We start from the raw sequence: 22,739 nt of genomic DNA on the forward strand, positions 1-22,739 counted from the left end.
ACAGACGGGCTGCTCACTAAATTTGGCCGAATAAATGCAACAATGAATGAGAAAATGAACAGAACCAAATCAGATTATGAATGGGAAAGAGACTTAAACTGACGCAGTCTACAAGTATGAGATGGGTAAAGCAATGATGTCGACCACTCCGAGTCCTCTCCGGTCAGCCCCTTCCCACACCGGAGATGGAATTCCTCCTCCGAACTTGGCTAACGCCATCCCGGAAAGGGGGGCGCCGCCAGGTGCAGAGACCCCGCACCCGCGCGCGCCCCGCCAGTCCCGGCGGCTGAGCGCGGAGAGAACGCCGGGGGCCGAGCCGCCATTGGGGGGGTCGTGGGCGGAGCCCCGGAGCCCGTGAGGGGCGGGGTAACGGAGGCTAGAACCCCGGCGGGCGGGGCGGAGCGGGGCGGGGCGCCCGCAAGTCCCGGCCGGCTGCGGCGGAGCTCGCGGAACCGGCTCTGCGGAAGGCGGCGGCCGGCGCCGGGACGGTCACATCGCGCTGCGGGGCCAACCAGGCAGCCGCACTGCCCTCCGCACTGGGGACCGAGGCCAGCGGCCAGGCCGCCCCGGCGACGCCCCCTGCTCGGGGCCGGACGCCTGCGCTCGGGGGCCCCGCAGACCCGCCGCCCGCTCGCACCCCGCTCTGCCCCCGGCCCGCGCCTCGGCCCGCGCCGCCCGCCTCGCCGGCCCGCGCCGGGATGGGGTAGGGACAGCGCCTCCGAGCCAGGCGATGGGCCGCCCTCTGGGCGCCGAGCAGCCCCCCGAGGCCTGACCGGCCCGAAGACCGGCGGAGGTGGGTGTGCGCCTGGGGAGCTCGCACTGGGGGCGCTGGATTCTAAGGGTTGGGGCCAGTGGGGGAAACGTGGCTAACGTGGGCCGCGGGGAGCCCGGGAGAGCTGCTGCCCACCGAGGCAGCCCCTGACCCCCAAACTCGCCCCCTCCAGGAGCTCCGCCTGGATGTCAAGCGCATGCCCCAGTGTCCCCCAGCGGACTCTGTGGGACCATGGCTTCGCTGATGCCCCTCTCCTCATATCTGAGCCCCACGGTCCTCCTGCTGGTCAGCTGTGACCTGGGCTTCGTGAGAGCAGGTGAGTAACAGGAATGAGGGTGGCGTCAACCAGAGGTGGGGTGTGAGTGAAACCTGTTAACACCCTGGCATCCGCAGACCGACCTCCCTCTCCTGTGAATGTGACGGTCACTCACCTCAGAGCCAACTCGGCCACTGTGTCCTGGGACGTCCCAGAAGGCAACATCGTCATCGGCTACTCCATTTCCCAGCAAGTATGAATCACCCACCCTTCTGCCCCCCCCAGCCTGTGTCCTTGGTGGTCTGGACGTTCCTTTGGTTACCTCCATGCTCTGAGCTCTCCTCCCAGCGCTGGGGGATCTGGGAGCTGGTGTGCCCCGGCCCGGGTGCCCTTTCCATCCTCCTCCCTTGCAGGGATGGGCTGTACCAGAGCCCAGGTTGAGCCTTGTGGCCAGGCCCTGGGGTGAGGCTGTCCCCTCGTGTCATCTCCCCGCAGCGACAGAATGGCCCCGGGCAGCGTGTGATCCGGGAGGTGAACACCACCACCAGGGCCTGTGCCCTCTGGGGCCTGGCTGAGGACAGCGACTACACAGTGCAGGTCAGGAGCATCGGCCTTCGGGGCGAGAGCCCCCCAGGGCCCCGGGTGCACTTCCGGACTCTCAAGGGTTCTGACCGGCTGCCCTCCAACAGCTCCAGCCCAGGTGAGGGCCTGTGCTGTACATTCTCTGGTTGTTTTACCTGGCTTTTATCCTCTTATTTACCTCCCAAAGCAAGCCGCAGTCTCCCTTAGATAAATAGGGAGATGATTTAATTCACTGTACTGCCAGGAAAGGAAGGAAAAGCAAGTGGGCAGGGGCCCAGTATAGACAGACTGCGAATGAATCCTTTGGGGGGAGGGCTTTGACGCTCCCTCGCCCAGCCTCACAGCACATCACATCATGTCGTGTGTGGCCAGGTTCTTCAGCCTCTAACCACCTGTCTACCAAAGGCTTCCTCCCAGAGAGGAGCTAACCTAGGGCTCCAGGGGCAACACTGACAGGTCCAGCCTGACTCTAACCCCCACATCTCTACCCTGTGACACAGCTTCCGGCAGGTCCTCTTGACCCGGAGTCTGCCTCCTCTCTTCTCAGGGGACATCACCGTGGAGGGTCTTGATGGAGAGCAGCCGCTTCAGACCGGGGAAGTGGTCATCATCGTGGTGGTGTTGCTCATGTGGGCTGGTGAGTGAGCAACTGGATGCAGGACTCGGGGAGGGGACTCAATGAAGGTGGGAGGTGGCAAAGGTTGTCTGTCAGGAGAAGAGGGAGAACATGAAATGAGCAGTTGTGTGGTTGAGGGAGGATGGTCAGGAGGCTGGCGGGAGCCCAGAAATAAAGACTGCATGAGCACCCAGAATTCAAGGATTTTATTCCTGGATTTTCTAGAAGTTGTCTGGGTATCTCATTACTCTTCAAGGCTGTGAGTGGAGAGGTTGAGATGGAGGCTCAGATGGTATTGCTGTATTTCAGCTGTAATTGGGCTGTTCTGCCGTCAGTATGACATCATCAAGGACAACGACTCCAACAACAACCCCAAAGAGAAAGGGAAAGGGCCGGAGCAGAGTCCTCAGGGAAGGCCAGTAGGGACAAGACAGGTGATGTGGGGGCCTGTGAGGGTGGGAGGGTGATTTGGGCTAAAGGACCAGCCAAGGAAAGTGAGAGGCCAGAGAGGGGCAGGAAAAGGGGAGAAAGATTTGAGATGAAGGTGGCCAAGAGAAAGAGAAGCACCCATTACCTTCCTGAAATTAGAGACCCAGGCCATTCTCTCTGTTTTTTTTTTGGTTTTGTTTTTGGGTTCTTTTGGCCCTTCTCTTCCACAGAAAAAGTCACCATCCATCAACACCATCCATGTGTGAGCAAACTGTGTTTGAGTGAAGAAACAGAACCAGAAGAGAGCTGCACTGACAACATGGGGATGAGGGTAGGGTCAGGGAGAGCCTAAAGTGGTGATCTGCCCAGGACTCCCGGGGGGTAATGCACTTCCATGATCTCAGGCTGGTGCCCATCCTCGTTCCACTGTGAGTAGGCCCAGAAGGTAGGTCCCCTGGACCAGGAGAATGGACAGCAGATGGGTCATCTCTTCCCATCCCCCAGGTCCAGGGAAGAGTCACTTGTTCAACCCTATCCCATTAGGTCCCAAATGGGGGCCCTGTCTCACCTGCATCAGGACACTTGGCATCCCCGGCTACCCCGCCATCTTGCCTCTGGGCCTCGGAGAGGGGTGTTTCTGTGGGTCCTCAGCCTCCCCCAGCAAATAAAAGGAATCAACTGGGCCTAGAGGCAGACGTTACACTGCACTAGTCCAATGTCTTCCATGGAGCCTTTGGTGCTCCCCATCACCTGGTAGCCCCCCAGCTGCTGGTGATCTCACCCCTTGGACATTTTTCCAATAAAGGTTCTTGAACAAACTGGAGCTGACTGTTGGCATGCTGAAGACCTCTCCCTACCGGTCTCTCACCTGACTCTCCATGGCCCCTCACATCACCAACAACTTGTGAGGTGCAGACTCATTGTAAGGTGTTTGTTTCAACTCTTCAGCCTGAAATGGGAGGGAAGGGACCAGGAAGAAAGGCCAGAGAAAACCACAGCCCTAGTTTCTTTTGCTTTGTTGGGTGCAAGGGGTAGGGGAGAGAAGAGAAAGGTGTAAGTTCTTCCTGTGCTGGTGGAAACTGTTATGTCACATGAGAGGGGCAGTGGTTTATTTACTGCTTCCATCACTGGCCGAACTCTTCACCATTAATTCTGACTCTTCCATCAACCCTGGGCAAATGGTCCAGAAAAGGACTGAGCAGTGTCTTTGGGATAATTAAAGAGCAGCTACACTAATGGATCCCTCAATCTCACATGCTTCTATCCTGTGTGTTCTCATGACTCTTCTTCCTGCCTTTGTTTTCCTTTTCATCTCCATCTCTGTCTCTGTTCATAAAAGCAGTAATAATTGTAATGTATAAATGAGTTTATAATCATCGTACACCACCATATCCAGAGAAAGATTCTGGCAATAAAATTGAGAGGTTGGGAAAAAGGAACTATAATTTGGCTCTAGGACCTATTTGTTTTCTGTGAAAATAGGGCTGTCCTTTACTTTTTCCTAATTTCCAAGAGGGAGTTGGTGCGAGTGAGAGATGCAGCTGTTAACACCAGCAACTATGTGGTGAGAGGCTTCTGGACCCGAATCTGGGTTACAGGTCTTCCCAACTTCAGGTGTCCCAGAGGAGGCTTATGAATAACTCCTTCCCTATGTTTCATTCTGTCTGGTATGTTACAAGAAATAAATCCCCCCAAAAGAAGTTAGACCAAAAATTCTGAAAGGACACCAATCCAAACAAAAACCAGTAAGTCCATATCTTTTTTTCTTTGATTAAGCTCCTATCCCAGGTATTGCAAGACTTAAACCTCTCAAGCAAGCCATGCTATGGTCTGCCCTACCACCTGACCCATAAAAGCACCCCAATCTAAGCAGCAGTCCTTAATTCACCATTACTCAAGGTCCAAGAAGCATACCTTACCTTTCCCTGGCCATTGGTTCCAAAACACTTCTCTCTCGGACTCTGGAAACCATCATTTCTTGGGACAGGAGCGTTATGGGCTATAGCAGCCCGGCACGGAGACAGCTAAGACTTAAGAAAGAATATAAAAAGGGTATTTATGCTCTAGGTTGAATCTCAGTTCCACGTTTTAGAGTCTTTGTTTACTTGGCAAAGGTCACGTTGATCCTGAGTCTCCCGTCATGTAAATTGGGACTAATAATAACTTTCCTTTTCAAAAGGTAATTGAACAATACAATGCATGATCATCTGGTACAGAACCAGGTAGACACATACTCGCTGTAAACTGTCAGTATTAGACTTGTGATTCCATGCAAGTCATATTAACTTATTTCAAGATTGTCGATTGCTTTTGCCTATCATAGCAAAGGCTGTTTCCCCGAGTTTGAGGAATACGAGCGCACTCAGCCACGTAATGACCAAGAAAGACGATTCTGATTACGTAGTGCCCGGAGTTTGCCAAATACTTTGTGGGCGTGGCTTGGTCTTGGGTTTGCATACAGCGACGGGATTGGTCAAAGCGAGGTTTCCTGAAGCGTAACGTGGGCCCGCCCTACTTCTCACTGCGCTTGCGCACGTTCTGTTTGCTCCGTCGTGAACCCAGGAGGTGACGTGCATTGCGCTCAGGCCGCGTTTGCGTCAGCGGATGTTGCGGCCCCCGGCTTGGCAGGTTGTCTGGGTAACCGCAGGAGTAGTCGCTGTCTGGTAGCATCTGAGAGACAGGTGTCCGTCATGCAGTTGAAGCACCTGAGGACCCTCCTGAGCCCTCAGGTGAGGAGTCGCGCGCCACTTCCCTCCCCCAGCCACCGTACGGTCCAAGAAAAGTGGAGGAACTGAACTTTATAATGCGGAGCGCCTACTTTGCAGGAGAACGTAAAGGATATAGCGACGATCCTTATTCTGCTGCTTTGATTGAGCTTTCAGTAGGCGATGTAGATTATTGATGAGCGTAGCTTTCATTCCGTTCCATGCATCAGTTGGGTACTGGGTCCTATGCTGGTGCTCTGGGGGATCCGAAACCACCCGCAAGACTGCCCCTGTCTTCCGGAGGCTCGGTCCACAGGGAGAGGCGCACGGGGAGCCATCGGATGTAAGTCTCCACCGCATGAATTAAGCACCTTAGTGCAGTTCCTAAAAAGGGCGGGAGACTGAACCTTCATTCTGATGAAGATTTGTTGCATGAGATTCACTAGGGGAGAAGGTCTGAAACAGTGAACAAAAGGTGAGTTTTGGAGTTGGGGCCAGACTTCAAGTTCTAGTTAACTAAATAACCTGATATCTCTGACTTTAGCCTTTATCTCACAATCTCTTTCAGCACATTGGAAAATGGAAGTAGTGACAATAGCAACTTTAGAGGACTTGAGAGAGAGTTAAGTGAGGTAGTATACACAGAAGAGCACTATAAAATGAAAAGCATTGTAAAAATTGATAGACAAGAGGGAGGGACATTCAAAATTGAAAGGAGCCAGGGGTGGTGGCACACACCTGTAATCCCATCTTTCAGGAGGCTGAGGCAGGAGAATCGCTGTGAGTTGGAAGTCATATGCCAGATAGTGAGTTCAAGGCCAGCCTGAACTACATAGAAAAATCCTATCTCAAAAAAACAAACGAACAAACAAAACATTTTGAAAGAATAGGCTAACACAAAGCTAATAATATCTGCATAGTTGAGTGTTTAATATATACTAGGGCAGCATAAGTAAAGACATTAGGATTGTGATTTATGGAGTCAGACATATGTAATTTGAATCTTGGTTCTTCCCCCTACAAACTGTATATAAACGAGTACATTACTTAACCTTTCTGTGCCTCAGTTTCCCATTATAATAATGGCGTCTACTTCAGAATTATGAGGTAAAGTGAGATAGTGGATGTCAAGCACTTATCAAAATGCCTACATATGACAGTGCTTGCTTAAAGTTTATTTGCTATTATCCTATTCCCTATCTCATTTCATTCTCACAACAGTCCAATGTGATATATATTGTGGAGAAAGAGGAATTAATTGATTATAGGACTCAGAAAGGCTTCACAGAAGATGTGGCACATGGAGAATAAAGGAAATTTGAACAAAAGAGTTGTGCTCCTTGATCAGTAAGCTGGCCCTGAATCTGTAATTTAAAAATTGCTTTGCCATAATGGAAAAATTGGAAATGGAATCCTCCTTCAGTCTCTCAAAATAAGATGATGTCATGATGCAGGGAGGCCCAGATGCCCAGGATTGGGCATAGCCAGGAAGCAGGCTGATCAGCCAGAGTTGATGGGGAGCCTCAACCCTCTTCACCCAGTGTAATGAAGAGTTAGAGGACGACAGTTGTGGTGTGGTGATTTTCTGGCTCTGGTTTGAGGATTTTGGGGAAAGGAGCCTTTTGACTTCTGACTTTGGAGATAGTGGATTCAGATTATAAAGTGACAATGTTTTAAGCCAGAAATCTAAATCCGAGGTGATTAATCAAACAGTTAGTGTAGAAGCTAAATTTTTTAATTTAGTAGGGAAACCTTTAGTGTCAGAAACATAGCTGACCAGAGCTGGTGGAGGGAGGGACAGACATGGTTAGCATGATTCACTGGGGTAATGATCGCTTCTGACTTGCACTTATGTGAAGTGGGTACTTAAGTGCGGGGTGCCATTGCTCATCCTGTCTATCTTAATTACTTTACTTCCCCTTCAAATCTTTCACTGTCTGCCTCTTTCCTGCTAAATAAGCCAAACTCCTTGGCCTGGCTTCAGAGGTCTTTCCTGAGATGTCCCCAGTCTAACCTCCTCTCTGCTGCTACATATTTACCAGGTATTTTCAGCAAGAGTAAATTACTGTTTCTTGACCAGAGCTTGCCTTTGCTCATGCTATGCATTCAGTTACAGGTAATTCCCCATTGCATCCATTCTTCAAAGCTTAATTTCATTATCTCAGGCTTTTCCAAATTATCATAGCACTTTGTACATATTTTTCTTTTTCTTTTTTAGAGACAGGGTCTCACTATGTAGTCCAGTCTGGCCTTGAACTCATGGCGATCCTCCTGTCTCTGGCTCCCAAGTGCTGGGATTATAGGCATGCACCAATACACGTGCTGTATTTCTCTGTTAAAAAGAATTATCAGTATATATTTGGATTATATAAAGTGTACATTCTTTGTGGGGAGCTGGCACACACACATCACATCTTAATCCTTTTTACTTCCTCTCTCTTCCCTTCCATGTATTTTTCCCTTACGGCTTTTCCTATTTTGTACCATCTTATTAGATTGTGGTGCAGGACCTATGTTTTTCTCTCTGTCTTTCAGCCCCTGGCCAACTACTTTTCTCAGTAAGGTATTCAGAAATATATTAACTGAATGAATAGCATTGTAAAACTTACTAGAACAACTGAATTTATTTCAGTGGCAAACCTGACATGTGAGGGAGCAAAGACTTTACACTGTGAGTCTAAAAGTACACTGTCCTCAGTCCATGTTCTGGTGGCTTTGGAGTCCAGGATGGGCACAGGGATCTTTTATTTAAAAAAAAAAAAAAGGCTGTGACAGAAAGAAAATGGAACAGAGTCACAAAGCTGGACATGGTTTTGGCATTCTAGACCAGATTCAGGGTTTATTTTATCCCTGAACTTCTGCAGGATGGAGCTGCCAAGGTGACCTGCATGGCCTGGTCCCACAACAATGCCAAATTTGCTGTCTGCTCAGTGGACCGAGTGGTGTTGCTGTATGACGAACACGGGGAGCGGAGAGATAAATTCTCCACCAAACCAGCTGACGTGAAGGTGACGAGTACTCAGGGGCACGTTGACCTGTTGATGGGGTCTTAGAAACCTGGAAAACGTCTTAACCCACCTTCTAACGACGGGCACAAGAAATGGCCCACCCCTCCTTTTCTCAGAATAAATCTCTTTTTGTACATGCACCTTTTCTTCTTTTTACTCTCATGTCTTTTCATTATCTCTCTCTTTCTTTTTACTTCTAGTATGGCAGGAAGAGCTACATGGTCAAGGGCATGGCTTTTTCTCCAGATTCCACTAGAATTGCCATAGGACAGACTGACAACATCATCTATGTCTACAAGATTGGAGAAGATTGGTGAGGATAGAGATGGGGGGATGAGGTTGCCCCGCAAAGAAGGGGAAGCATGAGAAGTGCCTTGGTGTGGGAGGAATAGGAAGGATGAGGAGCTGAGCTCAGGGCTGGAAGGCAGTAGGCTTTCTGGAATCTGTGGCTGTGGCCTCCAGGCCTTTACTCGTCCTGTGAGTTCTGCAGTCCCATCCCTGGAGGAATCAGTAAGGTCAGCAGAGGCCCCACTATGGTGTTGCATCTTTGCTCTGTTTCTGAGCTGCTCAGGCTCCCTGTCATGGCTCCTTTCGGGCTCCTAGAGAGGGGTAGGAAAACTAGTGGGCCAGGGAAGGTATCTGGTCTTTCTTCCCATCCCTCAGCATCCCTTTTGGCAGCTTATTCAATGTGCTTTCCTTCCTTTTCTTTGGCAGGGGTGACAAGAAAGTCATCTGCAACAAGTTCATCCAGACGGTAAAGTTCAGAGCAGTTCTGAGAGCTTAAGATGAACAAACATGTATCAGTACATCTGTTTTAAATGCAACCAGGAATTGCACTTTCTAACCTCTGAATGTGGCTTTTCCTGCTGCAAGGATGGTACTGCCTAGCTGCTCACTGTTATCTGCCTTCCTGCTAGCAGCCAGTTGGGCGCCCCCCGACCCTTCCCTGTAGAAGACTGGGGTAATAGAGCGTGGTGGGTGTCCAGCTTCGGTAAACGTGCCGACCCACGCAGACAGGAGCCTCGTCAACATTTTTTCATACAGAGTGCTGTTACTTGTCTGCAGTGGCCCGCAGAGTACATCATTGTCTTTGGACTGGCTGAAGGCAAGGTAAAGAAGGAACGGGAAACACAGGAGAGGTGGTGGGTGGGGACAGTGGGTCTGGAAAGAGGAGCATTGTTCATCTTCTCTCTCGGAGCCAAGTTGCATCCTAGGGGATAATGGATGGGGACCAGAGTTGTGCATTTTGTTTTTGTTTTTGTTTTTTTTAAGGGCCTGGGTGGAATTGAAAGTAGCCTAACCAGACTTGTATCCATCCTCCCATTTTCAGGTTCGTTTAGCAAACACTAAAACTAATAAGTCATCTACCATTTACGGGACAGATTCTTACGTGGTGTCACTGACAACAAAGTGAGTAAGAAGGGTCAGGAAAAAACTCTGGGTGGGGGCGTCTGGGAGACCATAGTGTGAAAGATGGGGAGGCTCGAGGGGCCGGGGATTTAGCTTAGTGGTTTCACCACCTGCCTCGCAAGCTCAAGGTCCTGAGTTCGATCCCCAGTACAAAAACAAAAACAAAAAGACAGGGAGGCCTGGTAGCAGGAACCATGAGTGAGGTAGTGTTTGTCAGAGAAAGGGGACTTTCTTGGAGAGATGAAATAATCCATCCCTCTATTTTTCTCCTTTCCCCTTTTTTAGTTGCTCTGGGAAAGGAATTCTCTCCGGTCATGCAGATGGTACCATCGTGAGGTATTTCTTTGATGATGAAGGCTCTGGAGAGTCACAGGTATGAATAAATGGTGTTCTGCAATGAGGAGAAGTAAATCAGAGGAGTCTTCCCGAGAAGCCAGACATCTAAAGCACTGAGGTTGAGGCACTAGGGGAGGAGTCTGGAGGGCGAGACCTGGGGAGGGAGACAGGTGATATGGCCCACTGTTTACGGGAAGAGATGATTCAGGTGGAAGGGACCTTGGGACGAAGGGAGCAAAGATTCTGAGGCAAACGAAAACGGAAAATTATTCTCATTTATGTAAAAACATTTATATATATAAATTCATAGAAAAAAGTTAACTGTTTACTCTGGAAAAGGAGAAAGATGGAAATAAAAGGAAAACTTGATATTTTATGCTGTATAATCCAGTAGTATTTGAATCATTTATCTTATGAATTATATGTGTAATAATTGATTAAATGTAGCCTTCCTTAAAAAAAAAAAAAACAGTGCCAGAAAATCTGTGGGCCTAGCCAGTGTCGGCTAATGTGTAGAACATCTCCTTTGGGGTGGCTTTACTAGGTACGCATCAGAGATCTCCAACACACCACTATCTTGAGATCTTTATAGAGCATGAGGCCAAGAAGTGTGTGTAGGTGTAGAAGCGTGTGCGTGCATGAGGCAGAAAGGGACTTGTGAAGACTCAAGAGGAGGGTATGTCGCGGGTGGGAAAATGTTGGAAGAAAGATTTCTGCAGGATACCGTAGGCAGAGTGGGTGTATCAGGTGCCGGGATGAGGAATTTCTGGGGTGGAGCCCTAAGAGTATGACTGAAACCCTTTCCTTCTGTCTGAGGGGAAGCTGGTTAACCACCCATGCCCGCCCTATGCCTTGGCTTGGGCCACCAGTAGCATTGTGGCTGCTGGCTGTGACCGGAAGATTGTGGCCTATGGAAAGGAAGGGCACGTGCTGCAGACTTTTGATTACAGCCGGGACCCGCAGGAGCGGGAGTTCACCACGGCTGCAGCGAGTCCTGGGGGCCAGTCTGTTGTCCTGGGAAGTTATGACAGGTGGGTACCCTTTCCCTGTAAACTCTCTGCCTGACCAAATTATTCTCAGCAGGAGTAGAAGCCTGGACGAAATGAAGTGTATGTTTCAGGGATTCTCAGATTGTAACGCATGCCCTCTCTTCTTCCTCCTCCCACCATCCATTGGCAGGGGCCGGCAGTTGTAAATGCATCGTGCTAGCGGTTTTGTCTCTGTGTTTCTCCAGGGGTTCCACAGCAGAATTCATCAGCCCTGTCTGTGTTCCCGTTGCCTCTTTCAGATCACTGGCTTGGAGTTTACCACAATACATTATCATTCCTTGCCTGTACATACCTGGCTATATTAAAGAGTCCTTGAGAACAGGGCTTATTATTTCTCTTTTTATCTCCGGTGCCTAAATTAGCATCTAGTGCATAGTAGGCAGTCAGTGTTTGAATGAATGACTGAATGGAAAGCAGATAAACAGTGAGGGTCTGAGTCCCATCAGTTTTTTGGTTTTTGTTTTGTGTTGTTTTTCAGTCATTCTTGCTCTGTAGTTCAGGCTGGCCTTGAACTCACTGTGTGACCCAGGTTGGCCTCAAACTCACGGCAATTCCCCTGCCTCAGCCTCCCGCGTTCCAGCAGCTCTTTGAAGGATGCTTTACCCCAGCTTTGTCAGTCCCATCTTTCTGTCCTCTCCACTCTTATGTTTCATGTTTCTTTCTTCTCTAACTCCTACCATTTCTCTTTTCTTTTCCCATGTTTCTCTACTCTGACAGTTGCTTTGTCTCGCTTGCCCCGATCTTTTGTTTTCTCCACTCCTGTTACTTATTTCATTTAATTTTGCCTTGGTTTTCCCAGCTTCCTTTGCCCCTTTTGTTCTCTCTGCTAAACTGCCCAGCTTATCCATTTTCTTCTGTTCCCTTTCTTCTCTGATATAGCCAATCTGATTTCTGTCAGAAGCTTATTTTCACGCCTTTGCGGAGCCTCCATCTCTTCTAAAAGCCTCTGCCTTATTTCAGACTTCGGGTGCTCAACTGGAGTCCTCGAAGAAGCATCTGGGAAGAGGCGAAGCCCAAGGAGATTGCCAACTTATACACCGTCACTGCCTTGGCCTGGAAGCGGGACGGCTCACGCCTCTGCGCAGTATGTCACTCGCAGTCCCTTTTGCCACTGGTGACTTAGGGAAAATCCTGCCTCTCCAAAAACACACTCACCGGGCAATAGGGAATCTTGCCCTTCCTTTTGATTCCAAACTGACAATGGAGTGTTAAACAGAAGTTTATCCTCACTTGGAGGCTTCACAGGAGACAGCTGTACAGGCGGGACTGACTTCTCCCTCATTCTCCCATCCGCATGTGATGCCCCGGAGTCCTGTGACTGCCACCTCTTTCCTTTCAGTACTTTCAAAAATGCCAGCTCTTCTTTAAATTCTAGAGCCTAGAATGTGAAGATGTCACTAGATACTCTCTTCATGCCGGAGTACAGTATGTGTTACCTTTATGCTGTCATTTTTCCTTCCAGGGCACACTCTGTGGTGCAGTGGAACAGTTTGACTGCTGCCTCCGAAGGAGCATTTACAGGAATAAGTTTGAGCTGACCTACGTGGGACCCAGCCAGGTGAGCGCCCCCAGCCTCCTGCATTGAGACCTTCCACGGTCCGTTCATCCCTGTGGCACTTTCCCACCTACTGGCTGCAGCCACAGTGTCGAATTTAACCTTCATCCCTCTCGAGTAGCTGTTCTGAGGAACAGAATATGTCATGTCGGGGAAACACCCTGGTAGCTTTCCTGCTGTTGTCCTTCCAGCCCCTCAGAAGAAGTCTGAGCACTAGGCTTAAGGGCTATGGAGATTCCTGCTTATGTCTCCCTGGTTTAAAACTTCATCACTCATCATCCACCATCAAGTTGATTGGAGATCTCACATGAACTCTGTTCTTTTCGGACATCAGAATTCAGTTTGCATGATGTTGCAAGCTAATTTCTCAGTTCGTGGCCCAGGTTTTTTCTTTACCTCTATCCTTTTTTCTTTTTTTTTTTTTTAATATTTATTTTTCAATTTTTTCCCTTAACATTTTTTTTTTTTTTTGTACCGGGGATCAAACTCAGGTCCTTGCGCTTGCACAGCAGGCGGCAAAACCACTGAGCTAAATCCCCAGCCCCTATCCTTTTTTCTTTATTGCTTGGTTCCTCTATTTTCCCCCCTCATTTTATTCTTTTTAGAAACATTTTTCTTTCTCTATTGTGTGTAAACACTGTTAGTCATCATGAATACAAAGCTAATTATCTGTAAGATATTGTCCCCTAATCAATAAAATCATCGTAGCAAAGGACACAACATGTTAAAAATAACGCCAGAGCCGGGGATTTAGCTCAGCGGTTTCGCTGCCTGGTGTGCAAACACAAGAACCTGAGTTCGATCCCCGGTACCAAAAAAAAAAAAAGAAAGAAAATTGGGCTGGGGATTTAGCTCAGTGGTTCTGCCACCTGCCTCGCGAGCAGAAGGGCCCGAGTTCGATCTCCAGTACCAAAAAAAAAAATAACGCCAGAGTCCATCATAACTGGTGCAAAGTTTTGTACAAAGAGCTAGAGGAACATAGAGTTACTGGTTTCACCCCGTTGAACTTGTAGAACAATGGTGCTGAGCCTAGGGCACGCAATGTGTTTTTTTAATTTTTAAGCCAAAAGATTTTAATGTAGAGTTGTTTTTTTCTAGAGTAAAACTTCTGTTTTCAGGTTTAATTGCAGTATTGGCACTTTGCAATAAATACATGGGTTTTGGTTGTGGTTTGGGCCCACGTCCCTAAAAAGGGTGGCCATCACTGTTCTAGAATCACATGTATTCTGAGCAGCAAATGCATAAAAATACACGAATACATGTAACACATAAGCAAATACATAACACATGAAAATCTTTCACGTGTAGTAAAGCCCTGTGTCAGTGTAAAGTGTCCTCTCCGCGGAGCAGAAACAAGGTGCTGTGCCGAGCGCTGTGGAAGTGGGCAGAGGCACAGTGTGCGCACTCTTCTTTTGCCTGGGGGCCTCAGTCTCAGACTTGTCCCTTACGAAGGTGATTGTGAAGAACCTGGCATCAGGGACCCGTGTGGTGCTCAAGTCTCACTATGGCTATGAGGTGGAAGAGGTGAAAATCCTGGGAAAGGAACGTTATTTGGTGGCGCACACATCAGATACGCTGCTGCTGGGAGACCTGAACACAAATCGCCTTAGTGAGGTAGGAGCCAGGGACAGAGGGGTGGGGAAGGGCCCCTTTGGCTTGCTGCTTCCGGGGACCCAGGGACTCGGGTAAGATACCCACAGGAAGCTCTCACTTTCTCGTTTCTGGGTCCTGGCTTCAAGGAATGAGAAGTTTAGAATCCTGCAGGGTGATTCACCATAGTTGGACTATTTTTGTGCTATCTTGGAAACATAGGGACCAAGGCAAAAATCTGACACAGTGCCTCTTGTACAATGCCAAAACCTCCCTAAACTTGATCTGTCTGCCTCCTACCTATAATTCTTTCAGCTTTGTCTTGGGTAATTATCCACATTGTTTCCTTCTCTTCCTTTTGCAGGTAGCCTGGCAGGGATCTGGCGGCAATGAAAAGTATTTCTTTGAAAATGAGAATGTGAGCAGAGCTTTCTTCTCTGTCACCATCTTGATTGGCCCCCAGAAGCGTGTGTGTCAGGAGGGCAAGTTGCAAAAGATAAGGAGGCGGCAGATAAAGGGGAGAAATAGCCAGGAGAAAAGTAGGTGTCATCTTGAATTGCAACCCACCTGCCTGTACTGTTTTTCTTCATGCGTCCTGTCCTGTTCTTCCCCAGGTGTGTATGATCTTCAACGCTGGAGAGCTGACCCTGGTGGAATATGGGAGCAACGACACCTTGGGCTCCGTGCGTACTGAATTCATGAACCCTCACCTCATCAGGTAACCTCACAAGGTTCTCTGAAACCTTGGAACTCAAAACAGTTCCTTTGGACTTTCAAATTCTGTGTCCTTCAGTTAATCTAAAAACTTCATCCCATATGGCACTTCAGAGCCCTCAGTGAAGTCCCAGGCTAACCCCATTTGCTTTCCCTTACTGTTCATGTTTCAGCGTCCGTATTAATGAGCGACATCAGCAAGGAATGGAAGATAATAAGAAATTGGCTTATCTTGTTGATATTAAGACTATTGCTGTAGGTAAGAGTCTCTCATAGTTTTAATAACAAAATAGATGCTTGTATTGCATTTCCATAGTATAAGTTTGTGTTCAGTGGGGAATCCAGGAATCGGAGAGGCACCAGGTAAATGTATAACCCCATTCTTACAGGGGATGTATAAAATGTCACAGTCCATACATGAGTGTCTAAACGTTAATGTGTGATATAGATACATAGGTGTATATTAGAGAGGCCTGTCCGTGTAATTACCATGTTCTCTAAGCACATATCTTAGGGCTGGCAAATTGTGAATAGTAGTAAAGAATCATGAGCAGATTTATGAAATTTCCTACTTAGACTTTATAGAACCATAAACTCTTGTGTTTTGTTTTGCTTTGCTTTGTTGTTTCTTTGTTTGGTACCAGGGATCAAAGTCAGGACCTGCGCTTGTGAGGTAGGCGCGGTGCCACTGAGCTAAATCCCTGGCCCTGTTTTTTCGGTACTGGGGATCGAACTTGGGTCCTTGAGCTTGCACAGCAGGTGGTGAAATCACTGAGCTAAATCCCCAGCCCCCTGTTTTGTTTTTTGAGACAGGGACCCACTATGTAGTTTCTCATGATGATCCTCCTGAGTGCTAGGATTACAGGCGTGCACCACCATGCCTGGCTTACATACTAATTTTTATCATAAAATTTCAAGCATAGAAAAAAACAGAATAGCATAGATCCCTAAAAAGCATACCAAATAATATATAGTGTAGCTGTCAAGACTGGGGCTGTGTGTGAGCTGAAATAAACTTTTCCTCCTTAAAGAAAAAAAAAAGAATGGGGCTGGGACTGAAACCATCCTCCTTTACTTGTAACCTGTGTGATCTTACCAGAGTTCCCTAACCTTTCCATTCCTCCATTTCCTCATCCACATAATGGGGGCAAAAACAGTACCTGTGTCATATGAAAAGCACCTAGACCAGAGCCTGGTACAAAGTAAGCACTTATACATGTTAGCTGTTAACAGTAATGCTGTTATTGCTTGTTTACTCATACTTCTGTCTGTCAGAGCCTAACATTTTGTTATATTTACATTGGATCTTTTATCTCTTCTCTTTTTTTTTTTTGGTACTAGAGATTGAACGCAGGACCTTGCGCTTGTGAGACAGGCAGTGGCACCACTGAGCTAAATCCCCAGCCCTCTCTTCTCTTATTGATGGACATTTAAATTATTTTTTGCTATTACAGTGATTCATTTCTCTGAAGTCAGTACCCAGAGTGGAATCGTTGAATATATTAAAGTAAAGATATATTTTCAACTTCACTAAATATTTCCAAATTGCTCTCTGAAGAGGTTACACCAATTCACACCCAACCCCCCACAGTTAGGTTTCCCATTGCTCAACACCATCTCCAATACCGAAATTATCTGACCTCACACTTTGGCTCACTGACGGATGTGAAATGTTACTTCATTAATTTTGTTTATTTATTGACCACTTGGATTTCCTCTTCTGTGAATTGCCACTTCCTTATCCCTTAGCCATTTTTAAAGTCAGGTTGTCCTATAATGATTTGAGGTTCTTTGTATCTGCATATATAGCCTTTGGTGGTCATGTGCATTGCAGATATTTTGCCTCAGCCTGTCCTGTTTTCTCTCTCTCTCTCACTCTCTTTTTTTCTCCTCCTTTGGGCATCTTTTAGCATTAAGACACTTTGAATGTAGTCCTTTTTTTTTTTGTACCTGGAATTGAACTCAGGACCTTGTGCTTACAAGGCAGACAGCAGCACCACTGAGCTAAATCCCAGGCCCGAATGTAGTCCATTTTATCACTTAAAAAAAAATAGTTCAGGGGCCGGAGATTTAGCTCAGTCGTTCTGTTGCCTGCCTTGCAAGCGCAAGGACCTGAGTTCGATCCCCAGTACCAAAAAAAAAAAAAAGTTCAGGGCTGGGGATTTAGCACAGTAGTTTCACCACCTGCCGCGCAAGCGCAAAGACCTGAGTTCAGTCCCTAGTACCAAAAAAAAAAAAAAAAAAAATCGTGATTTTCTGAGGTCTTACTTAAATCCTTCCCTATTCCTTCCTTATTTTAACATTTTTAAACTTTTGTTTTCTGGGGCTGAGGATTTAGCTCAGTGGCTCTGCTGCCTGCCTCGCAAGTGCAAGGTCCCGAGTTCGATCCTTGGTACCAAAAACAAAAAACAAATACAAAAAACAAAACAACAACAACAAAAACTTTGTTTTCCACCTGGAATTTATTTTTATGTATGATGTGGGTAGGGATTTAATTTTATTTTTCCATCTGTTTAACCATTTATTGAAATTCCATTCTTCACTCACCAATTTGTAGTGCCATCTCTGACATAAATCAAGTTTCCAAATACATATGGGCCTATTCTTAGGATGTGTGTGTGTGTGTGTGTGTGTGTGTGTGTGTGTGTGTATACACACATTTTTTTTTTTTTTGTACCAGGGATCAAACTCGGCCTTGCGTTTGCAAGGCAGGTGTGGTGCTACTGAGCTAAATCTCCGGCCCTTCTTAGGATAATTTTACATTTTGTGATTATTATATTTCACAACAGGGTGCTGAGCACAGATATGTAAGTGGCTATAATGAGAATGGTAATAGACTGAGGCCTGAGATTCTACTGGCAATAATGAGCTAGGAGACTTGAAACAAGTCCATTCACTCTGTAGATATCTCTCTCTCTCTCTCTCTCTCTCTCTCTCTCTCTCTCTCTCTCTCTCTCTCTCTTTCTCTTCCCTTTTTTGTGGTACTGTGGATTAAACCCAGGGCCTTCACACTGAGCTACATCCCCAACCATTTTTATTTTTTATTTTGAGACACAGTCTCACCCAGCCTGAGCTTGAACTTGCAGTCCTTGTGCCTCAGCCTCCTGGAATGCTGGGATACCAGATGTGTGCCACCTCACCTTCCCTTTCAATATATATAAAATGGCGAGAGGTCTTCTATCAACCTTTATGGGTCACCAACCCCTCTGAGGATATCGTGAAAATCACAAACCTTATCCTAGGAAGATATAAATATGCACATCATTTTGTACATAATTTCAGGGTTCACAGTGGTAAGGATCTTGTAGCTCTAGCATTCTATGATTCTACTTATAATTGGGGCATTAAAATATAGCTTGATCATTTTTATTTTTAATTAAAAGAAAATTTCTTTTTAAATGTATCTTGCCAAACTAGGCATTAGCTGTCATTTGGTCTTTTTGTATAGCAAAAGTAGCACCTTGCTCTTTAATAATGTGTGTCAGTAAGAGTTCCGAATCTCCAGACGTGGTGAAACACACCTGTAATCCCAGCACTTGGGAGACTGACACAGGGGATTGCTGTGAGTTCGAGCCCAGCCTGAACTACAAGGCAAAACGTTGTCTCAAAACAAAGAGTAATAAAGAGTGAATGAGCTTGATCAGAAGGCTCCCTGAAAGCATCCCACTCAACTGTGAGTGGTCTCCTTTAAATGTGGTCATTCTTCTTTTTCTTTTTTGTTTTGTTTTGAGGTACTGGGCCTTGAACCCAGGGCCTTTGGACTGAACTGCATCTGCAGCCCTTTTAAAATTAGTTAATTTATTTATTTTTATTTTTTATTTTGAGACAGGGTCTTGGTGCCTCAGGTTGGTCTTCCACTTGGATTCTCCTGCCCCAGCCCCCCAGAGTGCTGGGATTACAGGTGTGCACCACCACACCCAAGTCGTTTCTTACACTGTCTACAAAATTCAAACAGAACTAAAATGTTTATCCTGTGCATTGACCAGGGTAACTTCAGTTAGAGGCTTCTGCTATTTTGTCAGGGCCTCCCGGCTTGACACCCTTCAGCATTCTTTTGCCATAGGCACCCAAATATACAGGTAACTCCTTAGAACAGATGTGATCAAGGTCATCTCGTTCATCAGCTTCTCTCACCAGTGTGCTGAAGCATCCTCCTCCCTGATGTGCTCAGTAGGAGCTACTTGCTTCGTAGCTCCAATCTTTGAGGCAGATGCAACAGTCTTAGAGAGTCACATTCCCTGATGGATCTGGCCAAAGTTAAACAAAACATCTACAATTCTAGATAAGACCCATTTTCTTAAGCATCCTGGAAAAGCTATGCTGTGTTGGTCATATTCATTTCCTAGTGACACACTCTGGACTCGTGCAGTGTTCTTAGGGTCCAATGTATGATTGTACGGTCACTTTTACAGACTACCTCAGGCTGTTATATGACAGTGGAGTCTCTTGTCTTAACCCTGTCTCCTTTTCTTGACAGTGGATCTGATTGGTGGCTACAACATTGGTACCATCAGCCATGAGAGCCGTGTAGATTGGCTGGAGCTTAATGAGACTGGGCACAAACTCCTCTTCAGGGACCGGAAACTTCGTGTGAGGATTACTACGGTCTTAGGCCTTGGCTGGCCCACAGAGGGTGTGATACAAGCTTGTAGGGGTCTCTGCAGAGTATAATTTCTTCATTATATAGGCCAGTGATGGTGAACCTTTTAGAGCTTTCAATGATACAAACAGCCTGCTGTGGCATGTGTGCCATAGGCTTGCCATCCGTGCTATAGGCCATTAGCATAGTGGAAGGTACAAAATAATCAATAGTCTGTGTATCCAGTATGATAAAACTGTCTTATGTTATCCTCGAGGAGATTGTATTATGATAGTAACAGAGTCAGGAGGTGGGTTTGAGAGTTGATTTCTCTCTTACTGCTCACAAGACTATGTCTTCGTGAAACCTCCTTGCCTTGCCTTCCTCTTCCTTGTGCCTAGCTGACCTTGGCCCAGACCTGCTGCTCTAGTGCTGTTCAGCCCTACTTACCTGAAGTCATAGGAGTTGGCTCGAGGAGTTTCCCCCTTACCCTTCTCAATTATCATCTCAGTATGCTTTCACCGAAAAGTTCAGCCTTGGGATCAGAGAGACAATCTGATGATGATTGTTGATTTTAGTGAAAGCCGTGTCACAAATTTCCACATCATCTAATTTGTCTGTTGGCCTCAATTTTATAATCCAACCTGGTAAGTCTGGCCTAGAATCATTCTAAGAATGACAGGCTGGGAGCTGTGTACATTGAAGGACGTCAACTGCGGAATCTGTGGCTCTGGCGAGATTGAAATCATGGCAGGTCCAGAAGCCGACGCCCAGTACCAGTTCACTGGCATCAAAAAATATTTCAACTCTTACACTCTCACAGGTAGAATAAATTGTGTACTGGCCACATATGGAGGTGTTGCTCTGACGATCTTGTATTTCAAGTTAAGGTCTAAAAAAACAAAAACGCCAGCTGTGAAAGCAATGTAAGTGTGTTGGGAATCAAACCCAGGGCATTGTGCATGCTAGGATTTTACAGTATCTGATTTCATCTGTGAAGTTCCTGTGCCTGGAAGAGCTGTCACTCATCATGTAATACTCAGTTTGTACAATAAATTATGAACCTGGAAAAAAAAAAAAGAATGACAGGCTGACATAAGTCTTTGTTGTTTTGGTCATCTCTTATTTGACCAGAGTTAGGCTACATCAACTCTGCATAAACTTTAAGGGCTTCGAGTCATTAAGCTTTGAAATTCATCAGGTACTGGCTAGTGGGTCTTTTTACCATTGGAGAAATGATCAAATTAGAAGATACTGTCTCACCCCCTTCTAATTGTACTGTGTGTCTCCTCCTTTTTCAGTTGCATCTGTATGATATTGAAAGCTGCTCTAAGACAATGATCCTCAACTTCTGCTCCTACGTACAGTGGGTTCCTGGAAGTGATGTCCTGGTAGCTCAGAACAGAAACAACTTGTGTGTGTGGTACAATATTGAGGCACCTGAGAGGGTCACCATGTTCTCCATCAGGGTACGTTGACAACAGGGGACATCCAACATGGCTCAAGCTAATGAATTTGAGCCCCAAGGAGACTGAAGTTTGCATGGTTTTCTCTGCCCACCACCCATAATCTTTGTGGTGGAGTTGGCAAGGGAAGCTTCGACCCCTTCCCCATGGGAGACTGGTCTCCACAACCATCTTTGTTCAGATTCCTGACATTGTGTTAGACCACTAGAGGAGGGGACTCCATTGCAGTGGCCCTGGGACTTCACCAAGTCATAAAGTGGCATTCTTTCTGTTGCTAAAAGGCAGATCCTGATAGTAATCTTCTAAAATCTGGGAGGAGTCTATGAGAGCAGAGAAGAGATATGGGCCCTGTGTTAGGCTAGTGATGGGTGTGTGTGTGGATAGACCTGATGCCTTTGTGTGTGTGTGGTGCTGGGACTTGAACCCAGGGCTTCGTGCATGCTAGGCAAGTACTCGTGCATTGAACCATTCCCTCAGCCCTGGTGTGTTTTTTTATGTTTTTAATACTCTTCTTTTTTCTCCTTTCTTGCCTCATTTTAGACTGAGGTCTAAACTTTATTTGTTTGGGTTTTTTTTGGAACCAGGGATCGAACTTGGGTCCTTGTGCTTGCGCAGCAGGCAGCGAAACCACTGAGCTAAATCCCCGGCCCCCTTTATTTGTTGTTTAAAAATACCTTTTTCCACATTTAGAAGTTATACTATACATCCTATTTCTGAGGAGGTTACCTTTGGAAGTTTAACGGGTACTTAAAGTTTCAAGAAAATCACCATTTTACTTTGTCTTCCCTGAAAATGATACAAAGACAATCCTTAAACTTTGCTCAACTCCCTTTGCCATTGTTGTGCTTCTCTCTCTTTCTTGTCCCTCCCTCCCTCCTTCCCTCCCTCCCCCCCTTCTTTCTCTCTCTCTCTCTCTCTCTCTCTCTCTCTCTCTCTCTTTCTTGTTTTTTCTGAGACAGGGTCTCACTGTGTAGCTCAGGCTTGCCTTGAACTCACAGTGATCCTACCTCAACCTACTGAGAGAGCTAACCTTTTTAGGTCCCTAAGTTGGACATTAGTATTTTATACAAACATCATTTAGACTTACCTATTTCTTTTTTCACCTTTTCTTTTTGCAGTGCTAGTCTCACCTCTAGAATTATTTTTCTTTGGTTTGAAGAATAACACTTAGAAATTTCTTTATTGAAAGTCTCTCTATCTGGGCCCAGTGGCACATGCCTATAATCTCAGCTGCTTGGGAGCTGACACAGCAGGATCATAAGTTCAACGCCAGCCTGGGCAACTTGGCAAGACCTTGTATCAAAAAATGAAACAAAATGGGGCTGAGGATTTAGCTCAGTGGTTTTGCCGCCTGCTGTGCAAGCGCAAGGACCCGAGTTTGATCCCTGGTACCTAAATTAATTAATTAATTAATTAAAATAAAATATAAATAAAACAAAATAGAGCTGAGACATGTAGCTCAGTGGTGGAGCATTTGGTTAGCATGGACAAGGCCCTGGGTTCAATCCTTAGTACCACAAAGGGAAAAAAAGGCCTCCTCAGTGGAAGATGGTAAGCTATCTTTTTAATTATCTGAAAACATTTTTATTAAGCTTTTGGACTCAGTACCCAATTCTAGATTGACAGTTAACTTTTCTCAGCCTTTTGTAAATGTTATCCCAGCAATTGACTT

The 22,739-nt window shown here is 46.5% G+C and overlaps 2 protein-coding genes, 1 long non-coding RNA gene and 1 pseudogene across 11 annotated transcripts in view; 3 read left to right on the top strand and 1 right to left on the bottom strand.

Annotated features, from left to right (window-relative positions):
* Positions 1–951: 951 nt before the first annotated feature.
* On the top strand, positions 952–3,474 carry Fndc4 (fibronectin type III domain containing 4). The gene is given in 7 exon segments (XM_021253632.2): positions 952–996; positions 999–1,088; positions 1,166–1,281; positions 1,524–1,728; positions 2,158–2,247; positions 2,536–2,660; positions 2,886–3,474. Coding segments are annotated over 7 exon segments (690 nt in total). The 5' UTR covers positions 952–968; the 3' UTR covers positions 2,922–3,474.
* On the bottom strand, positions 2,137–5,050 carry LOC147827053 (uncharacterized). Its single transcript, XR_015453215.1, has 3 exons — positions 4,890–5,050; positions 4,575–4,685; positions 2,137–2,315 (listed from the first exon to the last, which is right to left on the bottom strand). It is a non-coding gene; the product is annotated as an uncharacterized LOC147827053 (long non-coding RNA).
* Positions 5,051–5,187: 137 nt separating this feature from the next.
* Ift172 (intraflagellar transport 172) overlaps positions 5,188–22,739 on the top strand; it is a 35,333-nt gene continuing 17,781 nt past the window's right edge. For 2 of the 9 annotated variants that reach the window (XM_087216514.1, XM_087216515.1), the window contains exons 1-16: positions 5,188–5,384; positions 8,225–8,368; positions 8,569–8,681; positions 9,083–9,122; positions 9,413–9,478; positions 9,699–9,778; positions 10,064–10,151; positions 10,931–11,145; positions 12,124–12,247; positions 12,626–12,721; positions 14,171–14,332; positions 14,673–14,726; positions 14,923–15,026; positions 15,196–15,281; positions 19,500–19,612; positions 20,903–21,070. In XM_087216514.1, the coding sequence (XP_087072640.1) occupies positions 5,346–5,384; positions 8,225–8,368; positions 8,569–8,681; positions 9,083–9,122; positions 9,413–9,478; positions 9,699–9,778; positions 10,064–10,151; positions 10,931–11,145; positions 12,124–12,247; positions 12,626–12,721; positions 14,171–14,332; positions 14,673–14,726; positions 14,923–15,026; positions 15,196–15,281; positions 19,500–19,612; positions 20,903–21,070 (1,692 nt within the window). In that variant the 5' untranslated portion in view covers positions 5,188–5,345. Of the gene's footprint in view, positions 5,385–5,404; positions 5,836–8,224; positions 8,369–8,568; positions 8,682–9,082; positions 9,123–9,412; positions 9,479–9,698; positions 9,779–10,063; positions 10,152–10,930; positions 11,146–12,123; positions 12,248–12,625; positions 12,722–14,170; positions 14,333–14,672; positions 14,727–14,922; positions 15,027–15,195; positions 15,282–19,499; positions 19,613–20,902; positions 21,071–22,739 lie in introns of those variants that run through there. The other 7 variants (XM_087216508.1, XM_087216511.1, XM_087216512.1 and 4 more) reach the window with 6 other exon arrangements.
* On the top strand, positions 20,086–20,706 carry LOC101717809 (ATP synthase F(0) complex subunit k, mitochondrial pseudogene; annotated as a pseudogene).

This window comes from Heterocephalus glaber, unplaced genomic scaffold (genome assembly GCF_053883595.1).
Source record: "Heterocephalus glaber isolate CG9 unplaced genomic scaffold, H.glaber_assembly_v1.0 deba00001457, whole genome shotgun sequence".
Lineage (NCBI taxonomy): Eukaryota > Metazoa > Chordata > Mammalia > Rodentia > Bathyergidae > Heterocephalus > Heterocephalus glaber.